The following is a 10,762-nucleotide window of genomic DNA, read 5'->3' as shown; positions in this document are numbered from 1 at the left end:
ATCTCCACTATCGCAAATTCGCGTTGCATTTCGCGTTGCGATAGTTGAAAATCGCGTTGCGATTTTCCATTTCGCGTTGCGATAGTCTACAGTTGTCGTTGCGATTTTCCAAATTCATTACGGTAGTCTACAGTTGTCGTTGCGATTTTTCAAATTCGTTGTGATAGTTAAAAAAAAAGATTTTGTTTCTTAAGAATTTTCTCTAAAAAGATAGTATCCGCGCGGACGTGTCGAAGACACATATTACCACGACCACGACCACGACCACGACCACGACCACGGCGGCGGCGGCGCGCGAGAGTCCCTCTTGTTCTCTATCACTCAACAAGGAAGTGGGAAAGCCAAGCCTTAAATACCATTCCCAATAGTGTTTCCAATACTATGTGGGATTTGAGCATTACCAACACTTGTTCCCAATACTATGTGGGATTGAGCCTTAAATAGTGATATTATTTTTGAATGTTTTGCTTAAAATTGCAATAATCGCGATTGATTGTAGATTGACTTTTAATTATGACATATTTAATCGTATAATACTAATGTAATTGGTTGTTGATTCAGTTGTTTTAAGGTGCATGATTGTTAATTGTTTCATGAATAATCACATTGTATTGGAAACAAGTGTTGGTAATGCTCAATCCCACATTGTATTGGAAACACTATTGGGAATGGTATTTAAGGCTTGGCTTTCCTACTTCCTTGTTGAGTGATAGAGAACAAGGGGGACTATCGCGCACCGCCGCCGCCGTCCGTCTCAGGTCGGGTCGTGGTCGTGGTCGTGGTCGTGTCTTCGACACGTCCGCGCGTATACTATCTTTTTAGAGAAAATTCTTAAGAAACAAAATCTTTTTTTTTCAACGAATTTGGAAAATCGCAACGACAACTGTAGACTATCGCAACGCGATTTTCAACTATCGCAACGCGAAATGAAAAATCACAACGCGATTTTCAACTATCGCAACGTGAATTTGCGATGATTGAGATCGCGTTGCGATTTCAACTATCGCAACGCGAAATGGAAAATCGCAACGCGATCTCCAACTATCGCAACGCGAAATGGAAAAACGCAACGCGATTTTCAACTATCGCAATGCGAAATGCAACGTGAATTTGCGATAGTGGAGATCGCAATGCGAATTAGAGATCGCATTGCGATTTTGTTGGTCATTTTCGCAAATCCAAAAAAAGTTGGTCAAAATCGTATATTATCTGGGATTTTTGGTCACTGAGGTTATTTTCTCTTTTAAATATGTTCAATTTAATTTAGGAGCGGTTTGTTTGCCTCTTAATGAAATCATTTAACATTGAATGTTGAACCGTTTAATATTTAGTGTGTTTGTTTCGTAATTTTGAATGATTCAGTATAGAAGTACATTCTGAATGATTCAACATCATTATCAAACAACATGTCACATTCAGAACTAATTCATACATGACCTCTGAATCATTCAACATTTAAATCATTAAACGCTTAATTATTCTGAAGTAAACAAACCTTAGTCTTTTAGGTGAAATTATTACCACAATAAATAAATAAATAAATAGCTCATGAGGTAACTTTGAATGTTTGCCAGATTATAATGTTTCACAACTTCAGCTCATGAGGTAAAATCTTATTATTGAAGAAATAATTTTTTTATAAGCATATTTTTATTTGATTTAGAATGATGAAAAAATAATTACCATTTATAGTATTTTTTATCAAAAGTTTTTATCAATTTTATTTCATATTAATTTAAATTTTAAATTATAAAATCTGGTCATCACTAGTTAAAGATGATAAATTATATTATTTTCTTTTACGGGACATAAGGAGTTGGTTGCAAATTAATATTGTCTCTCCGCGATTTTATGCATGAGATGAATAGGATTGGGACTTATTATTTGTTCGATCCTTTGATTGTCATGGAAGAATCGCAATAAAAGGATTTTTGAACCGGATTATATTAAACATGAATCTGTTTTGGAACAAGGCAAGCGTCTTTGTTTCGAAGCTAACTGTGCACTTGCTTCTTCTATGTTGGGGAGTCAAACTTATCTGCAGGTTAATAGGACTGTTCTTTGGTCTCCACCGCCTCCGAACTGGTGTAAGATGAATACAGATAGGTCCCGTAAAGCTGGAAATGAATTTGCGACCTGTGGGGGTGTTCTCCGATCCTCGAATGGTGATTGACTTGTTGGCTTCTCTAAGGTAATAGGTATATGTTCTATCGTTGAGGCGGAACTATAGGGTATTTATGAAGGTCTTTCTCATGCATGGAACCGTGGGGAACGACAAGTCATGGTAGAAGCCGATAGCGTGGAGGTTATTCAGATGCTACAGGAGAAAACCAAGAGAGGTTCGTTCTTATCTCTTCTTGACCGAGTTTTGGAGTTATTAAATCGGGAATTGAATGTTACTTTACGTTATGTAAATTGGGAGGCGAATAAGGTAGCTGACAAGTTGACGAGGATCGCTGCTGGCCGAGGTTACTCTCAGTTGATTTTTCACAGTCCACCGCTGGAGGTTTTTAATCCAATACAAGAGGAGGCCACTGCTTATAACTTAGAAGCAAGCATCTAAGTGCAGCTATTCTTTTCTTTTATTCACAAAAAAAAATATGATCATTGCTTTTAATAGAAGAGTTTGACTTAAAAATTTATGATAATGAAATTGCCATGAGTTATTCAAACTTACTCGAATTTGATTATTATTAAAATTTGAAATTGTGAAATTATCTTACTTATGAGTTATTAAGGAGCTGATAATAAAATATTATTTTTATCATTATTGAACAATTTGATTATCATCTAAAATTAAATTTAAACTCTAAAATAATTTTTCTAGAATAACTTAAATAATTATTTTTAATTACAAAAAATAATTTAAAGTCTTGTGATATATATTATGATAAAAGTAAATACAATTATATATATATATATATATATATATATATAAACTGAGTTTTTAGGTTGGGTTGGATTTTCGTTGGGCTAAAAATCTCAACCCTTTTATGGAGCTTGTCTAGTCTCCGTCGGCTCTAACAGCCTCCGAGGCTCCAAGCCGCCGCTTACAACTGCAATTGAAAAACCCGACTTCTTCAATCCTCTCAACTCCCACCAAAATCAGCTGGGTACTTTCTATTTTCCCACGGTAGAATTTCATCTGATTCAAAAGTAAAGAAAGATGGGGAAGAATGAGAAGTCAGGGTTAGGGAGAGCCCTGGTGAAGCATCACAATTCGATGATACAACAAACCAAAGAGAAGGGTAGGTTTTATAAGAGCCAGAACAAGAAGGTACTGGAATCTGTAACCGAAGTTAGCAACATCGATGCTGTCATCGAGCAGGCCGAGGAAGCTGACCAGCTCTTCTCTATCCAGCACCCCACCCCTAACCTCCTCATCAATTTGTAAGCTTTTCCCCAAGTCTTTCTTTTTTGTTCATATTTCATTGGTTTGATATGTAGGTGTAAAGAATTGAACTTGTTTTGTTTAATTTGGTGAAAGTTTGGATTTTTATGTAAGTGTTTTTTTCTTTCTTTTTGAATTAATTGTTTGGTTGTGTTTTTTTTTTGGGGGGGGGGGTTTAACCCTTTTGCCATTTCTAACATGTTTTTTTTTTTGGTTGGCACTCTTTTCTCATTTCTATGTTTTGTTTTTGTTGGTCATGGTCCTAAGGTTTGGATTTTGATTGTAATAGCATATTGAGATTCATGGTTAGTTGTATGCCTGTTGCAAGGATTTTAACAGACTCGGACTGGACTTAATTTGTTCTTCAAAAGCCTATATTTTATAGGCTAGTATAACTTTTGCACTAAGATCACTCGAACAGTTTCCATTCGATTTAGTAATCATGTTACTTTGTCTATTGAGAGTTTTCTTTAGTCCTATTAGTTCCTCCATCCCACACCTATCTTTTTTCTTGAAAATAAATAAATGAATAAAGGATTAAATTTAATGTATTGGCATAAGGAGATTGTTGCAGGAAAGTATCTAGATCATGTTTAAGTTGAATGTGTTGATCTTTAGTTTTCACCTCGTGTTTAGTTTCACTACTTTTTTTTTCTTAGAGCATTTTGTTTATAATGGGTGATTCCTGATCCTTTTTCTTTAAGCTTTGCAAACCTATTGCTTTCGATACATGTTCTCAGTGGTTTATCTGACATCTTTTTTTTTTTACTAGGGATGCTAGCTCAAGCATCAGCGAAATGACACCTGAAGAAAGAAGAGAACAGCAGAAGAAAGAGGAGGCACTGCATGCGAGCAGTCTCCGAGTTCCACGCAGGCATGTCCTATTGTTTATCAAAACTTAAAACCGAGTTTCATTTGTGTGATTAGAATCTATAAGAAATTTCCTTTCACATAGGCCCCCATGGAATGCAGCAATGTCTGTTGAAGAGCTAGATGCCAATGAGAAACAAGCTTTCTTAGTTTGGCGCCGGAGCTTGGCAAGGTAAGGCAGTGAGTAATATGAACATAGTCTTCTTTCCCATCATTTGAAAAGGGGTCAATGAAAAGTATGTGATAAATATTGTCAATGAAAGTTGGTGTTCCTATGATGGTTATTTTTCAATAATAGCTTAAAGGTCCCTGCCCCACTACTTTTCTGTAGATGATAGTGATTGACTCATGTCTGAAGAGAAGTGTAGCTTGAGTAAGCCTGTTTGCATATGCAAACATTTTTAGTATAGGATAGACTCCTCATGCTTTATACTTATGTTCTCATGCCCTTGTATTTGTTGTAGACTTGAGGAGAATGAGAAGCTTGTTCTCACACCATTTGAGAAGAACTTGGATATCTGGAGGCAGCTTTGGCGGGTTCTTGAACGCAGTGATCTGGTAAGACTTTTTTCTCTTGTAATGTAGAATTATACACGTTATTGCATGTATTATGAAGTTGTAGGATCTATGTTTCCCAGACTATTCATATTTCTTGAAATACTTGTGTCTAGCACTTGTGTTTGACACGTGGATGTAGTGATATAACCTCTGAGGATCCTCCAAAATCCAAATACATGGAAAACCATAGAAATGTCTAATATTACCCATTTTGTCTAAGGCTTGAGTAAGCCTGTTGGATACTTGCCTATATCCAACACTGACACTTGAGTCCAAGTAACCTAGAGTAGGATGATTTTCTTAAATCAGTGTTGTCTTAGCACACACCAGGGCAGAGCTGCTAGATGCAAAAAATAAGAAAGACCTTACCTAATGAATCAAAGCACTAATTTCTAAAATAAGATGCATTATCAATCAATCATCACGTCGGTCCTAGTTCTTGTATCCAACTAGAAGTCACCTTGGAACATTATTCTCTTATCTCAAACTCATAAAATGACTAGAATGGTATATTAAGAAGCAAAATGATACTCAAGCCAAGGACCCTCGGAAAAAGTGTGTGCATTGGCATTAGGTGTATGTCCTTCACAAAAGGGAATGGGGTGAGAGGGGAAATGCTAGCATAGCATGGAGTGAAGGAAGGAGGGGGCTCGTATGCTTCCCTGAAATTACTATTTTAACTTTCTTATTTGAAGCAAAGATAGAATCAAAATGATGTGATATCCCATCTTTTACCCTAATTTGCTCATGGCTCTCTTTCTTACTTATCCTTGTGACTTTTCAAGCTATGATATTTCTCTTACTGACATGCTGACCGCATTATATTCTTTCAGCTTGTGATGGTTGTTGATGCAAGGGACCCTCTTTTTTATCGCTGTCCTGATCTTGAGGTAATATAATTTTTCTCGAGCAGAATATGCATTCTAAAGCCACTTGAGGTAGACGGAGCTTTGCAAATTTGAGGTCTGGTGATAAATTAATGAATAATCTATAAAATAAATTTAATTATTTGTTAAAGAGGAGGTGGAAGAGAATTTATTAATATGGTACGGCTCCTTGATGCTAGAATGAGAACTCTCTTGAAATTTTGAATGATTAAAGAAGTTAAGAGTCAATTGAAATGATAACTAACTAATTCAATTTAACTATACTTAGAAAGTAGATGTGAAAAGTTATCATTTATCCAAAAAAATGTAGAATGTTGATCATGTTGTATTCCCTTTTCATACTTTCCTTCTTTTTATTTATCAATTTTTCTACTACTTACTTGGATGATGATTACATGGGTTTCTGACAAATTTGTTTCAATGTAGGAATATGCTAAAGAGATCGACAAGCACAAGAGAACATTGCTTCTTGTAAACAAGGCAGATCTTCTGCCAGTTTCTATTAGGTTAGTTTCAACTGTATCATTTTCTCATCTGCTATGGTTCGATTCCAATTTTTCCACCGTTTATGGTTCTTATTGCTTCTGTTCTATGTAGGAAAAAATGGGCAAAATATTTCCGCTCTCATGAGATTCTCTTTGTATTCTGGTCTGCTAAAGCTGCTACTGCTGAATTAGAAGGAAAACTGCTTACCGACCAATGGAAGATTCAAAATAGCATGCAAAAGAGTAATGATCCCGAAACAAAAATATATGGTAGAGATAAGCTCTTGGCACGTTTGCAGTCCGAGGCAGAAGGAATTGTCAAGATGAGGAAATCAGGCTCTAGTACCTCTAGGTCTTCTGATATTCATTCTCCTAGAGGCAATGGTGAAGGAACTTCAGCACCAAAAAGTGTGATGGTGGGATTTGTGGGGTATCCTAATGTTGGGAAAAGTTCAACTATAAATGCTTTGGTTGGCCAGAAACGTACAGGCGTCACCTCCACTCCTGGGAAGACGAAGCATTTCCAGACATTAATAATTTCCGATGAACTGACTCTATGCGATTGTCCTGGTTTGGTCTTTCCATCCTTCTCAAGCTCGAGATATGAGATGATTGCTTCAGGGGTGTTGCCAATTGACCGGATGACACAGCACAGGGAGGCTGTGCAAGTTGTTGCTAATAGGGTCAAAAGGCACATTATCGAGGATGTATACAAGATTAAGTTACCAAAACCCAAACCATATGAATCGCAGTCTCGGCCGCCTCTGGCCTCGGAGTTTTTGAGAGCTTACTGTGCTTCACGTGGGTATGTTGCCTCTAGTGGATTACCTGATGAAACCAGGACGGCCCGCCAAATTTTAAAAGATTACATTGATGGAAAACTGCCTCACTATGAAACACCACCAGATATGTCTGATGAAGATGGAGGGGAAGATGACGGGAAGCCGAGCTCGACTGAAGTTCACGAATCAGATCCATCTGATGTTGAAGAATCATTGGAAAATGTAATCGAAACTACGCCTGTGTCGGAGCATGTGCTAGATGATCTTAGCTCATTTGACTTGGCTAATGGACTTGCTTCCAAGAAGGCGACGGTTAAAAAATCAAATGCATCCCATAAGCACCACAAAAAGCCTCAACGGAAGAAGGATCGGTCATGGAGAGTTGGGAATGATAACGACGATGGAATGCCGGTAGTCCGGGTCTTCCAGAAGCCGGTGAATTCGGGTCCTCTTGATGGTCAATGAGGCATCATTAGATGAAGTACTAGGAGAAGTATGAGAAGGTGAAGTACGAGAAATATAAAGCCGTATGCTGCTTCTCCCATGGATATTATAAAGCTGTCCTTTTGTTTTGACATTTGGCTGTTAGTCTTGTTATGAAAATCCGAATACATTTTTAGTTTTTCAATTCTTTTCTTTAGTCAGACTAAAAAGAAAATATATTTTATTTATTTTCTTTTCAGAATGCTAAGTGCATAATAATTAAAATTCTGTTCTGAAAAAAAGAGTAGCAATGATATGTATGTATATATTTATCCCAGCAAGTATTATCTGGTTGACATGCCTTTGTCACGTGGCATTGTCGACTTTTCGTTCCACTTCGCCTGGACACTATCAACTTTCATATTAATAGCTAAAATAAATAAAGAGAGAGAAAACTATAATGATCTAATTAAAATTAGGGGTGCTCAATCAGTCGATATGATTAACGATCGGATCAAATTAACTAAAGTTTATTAATTAAAATTTTATTTATTTTAATAATTAATCGAATCGATTTTTTTTTGAAATTTTTTAACTAAACCAAACAGAGTTTGATTAATTCGGTTGATTTTTTAATTAATTGAAATTTATAAATAATATATATTTAATATTTTCGGTTGATTTGATCGATTGATTTAGTTAAAATCGAAGTTTGAATACTCTTAAAACTAAGTAGTATACAAATAATATATATAATACATTAAAAGTTTTAATATTTTTGGTTAATCGATTTCAAATTGAATTAACAGATAATCAAAATTTGAAAAAAAAATAATTGTTAACTGATCAAACTTAAAATCAATCGACTGATTAAATAAAAAAAACGTCAGTTTCATTAGTTATTTTGCTTAAAATCGAAATTTGGATACCCTAATTAAAACGCATGAATCCTTTCATTTTAAATTTTCATTAATTATTTCGTTTTATTTGAAATTCATATAATGTACTAATACAATAAGAACACATTAAATTAATAATTAGTAAAATAATATAATATAATATAGTAGTGAGAATAAAAATATACTAATATCTTTGCGAAAGCCAGCCTAAAACCCATTTCCATATGTTTCTGTCAGGCCAAGCGGATGCTTTTCCCACGCGCCTTTTGTCAGCCCCACTTTGGACATATAGGAAATTACTCTATGATCCTTGAGAGTTAGCGTCGAGCAGGGATTGCTTAGTCTTTTTACTCTATTATTTTACGGATGAGTTTAACATAAACTAGGAACAAGTTTCGAACTAAACGATATCATTGATTAATGAATTGTTATTATTTTTTAAGGTTTTAAGTTAGAATACTATATATATAGGGGTATATAAATATTTAATGTCAAATGATTGAGAGTTTATCAACATATATTGTATTGTATTCAACCAGACTAATAAAAAAAGAACTTAATGCATATTTTACCTTGAATTTAGTTTTAATTATGTAGGAGGTATTTTTTTCAGAAATATTTGATACTTTAAATTTAGAAATTATTATATATTAATTTCAAATTTTAATTTTATTGAAAATTATGATTTATTACTTTTAGCTAATCATTAGACACCGCATGCTTTAAAAATACCCTTTAAAATTTAACTCTATTACTTTTTTATTATTATATTACCTCCAGCTAATCAATGAAGTCATTTATCCTTTAAAATTAATAACTCATATTCAGACTTATTTTTATTAAATAAAAACAAAAAATATTTTATTTAGTTAATAATTTTACAATTCATTTCCCTGTAATCCTAAAGCTCTCATCTTCCAAACTTTTTTCTGTAAATTACAATTCATCTTTAATTACAAAAACATCTCAATTTAAGATAATTATTCGAAAATAAAAGATTAAAGATAGACCGTCATCTATAGAAAAAAGTTGAAAGGAAATAAAATTTGAAATTATACAAAAATGAGTTACCATTAACCTAGTGAGTGATTTTAATAATTTAAAAATATTATTTATTTTTAAAGTTTTGAATTCGAACAATTATATATGTAAAATGTATGTATATGAATATCGTGATTTTAATAATTAAAAATATTATTTATCTTTAAAATTTTAAATTTAAACAATTATATGTAGGACGTATATATAGAGGTGGATAAATCACCCATAACTGTTGTCATTATGGAGGGCATTGTCCTCTAAGTAGAGTTAATATTGGACTTGATAATGCATCACGTGCTTTTCATGCAAAAAGTGAACGGGATAGGTCCACGTGTCAAGCATGTAAGTAGTGAGACGAAATCCTTTTGAGAAAATGTTAGAGGGATCTACATTTAAAGAGAATGACTTCCTTTCTAATATCGTAAAATTAGTTTATTTATTACTTATAAACAAGGCTAAAGTATATAAATTATCTCTAGATTATAAATTATCATTTTGTTGAATTTTTTGATTATTAAAAATAATGAAATGGTCTCATGATTATAGGAGTTACTTTATTGAGTTACTCGATTATTAAAAATTATAAAACGATTAGACTATTCATTATATTCTAAACTCGTATTTTTTCATTAAAAAATAACGATCGTCTGAGTTAAACATTAGTATGCTGATTGAGATACGATAGTCGTTTAAGATTATGAAATCAGAATTTATCATATCTCAGTCAGCAAATTAATGTTTAATTTAATCTGTCGTAAATTTTCTAACAAAAGAAGACAAATGTGAAACATATAAATAATTAAATGACTATTTTATCACTTTTAATAGTTGAAACTCAATAAAACAAAATTTTATAATCAAAATTATCATTTTATAAATTTTAATAGTCAAAATTCATTAAAATAACCTCATGTATTCATAGACCATGTATGCACTTAACCCTTGTTGCAAAGTCATAGCATTGAGAATCTAATCTATAGGAGTACTAAATTCAAAACAATAAATACTCCTAATTTCGTTATTTTCAGTGTGGAAATCTACTTCCACGTGTCGCCTGTCTACCCTTGCGCGTGACAATCAGGGAACCTTGCGTCTGGTTTTGGAATTCCTCCCATTACAAGTGGCAAAAGGCTCGCCTCCTTGCAAATAGGAATCGGTCTTCGCCGTTACTATTTAAACCCCTTTCCGTTAACCCTTCCGCCGTCATTCTCCTCTCGAAGACGGCGCCCCACTCCACTCATTTCATACGTCCCTGTACCGGCTGCTCCGGTATAAAAAAATAAAACAATTCAATAAAAAAAATCAACTTTATTTTTACGAAAAAAGAACCAGAGAGAGAGGGGCTTACATAACACAAGCACATCTGTAGAGAGAGAAATTAGATCATTCTTTTGCCTCTCTTTTTTGTTGTTAAAAAAGCTTTGAG

At 33.9% G+C, this 10,762-nt stretch overlaps 1 protein-coding gene across 1 annotated transcript; it reads left to right on the top strand.

The window, feature by feature from the left end:
* Positions 1 to 3,003: 3,003 nt before the first annotated feature.
* Positions 3,004 to 7,492, top strand: LOC120144194 (GTPase LSG1-2-like). The gene is made up of 7 exons (XM_039158322.1): positions 3,004 to 3,390; positions 4,164 to 4,265; positions 4,347 to 4,433; positions 4,726 to 4,819; positions 5,653 to 5,709; positions 6,133 to 6,212; positions 6,304 to 7,492. The coding sequence occupies exons 1-7, from the start codon at positions 3,167 to 3,169 to the stop codon at positions 7,436 to 7,438; spliced, it is 1,779 nt and encodes a 592-aa protein (XP_039014253.1). The 5' UTR covers positions 3,004 to 3,166; the 3' UTR covers positions 7,439 to 7,492.
* The last annotated feature ends 3,270 nt before the right edge of the window (positions 7,493 to 10,762 follow it).

The sequence above is a fragment of the Hibiscus syriacus genome, unplaced genomic scaffold (genome assembly GCF_006381635.1).
Source record: "Hibiscus syriacus cultivar Baekdansim isolate YM2019G1 unplaced genomic scaffold, ASM638163v2 tig00110882_pilon, whole genome shotgun sequence".
NCBI classification, from domain to species: domain Eukaryota; kingdom Viridiplantae; phylum Streptophyta; class Magnoliopsida; order Malvales; family Malvaceae; genus Hibiscus; species Hibiscus syriacus.
Note: the sequence above shows the minus strand (reverse complement) of the source record. Positions and strands in the feature narration are given on the sequence as shown.

Coding starts and splice junctions, on each gene's coding strand:
- LOC120144194 (XM_039158322.1), top strand. CDS start 3,167: ATGGGGAAGAATGAGAAGTCAGGGTTAGGGAGAGCCCTGGTGAAGCAT. Junction 4,266..4,346: donor AGTCTCCGAGTTCCACGCAG/GCATGTCCTATT, acceptor CCTTTCACATAG/GCCCCCATGGAATGCAGCAA. Junction 5,710..6,132: donor ATCGCTGTCCTGATCTTGAG/GTAATATAATTT, acceptor GTTTCAATGTAG/GAATATGCTAAAGAGATCGA.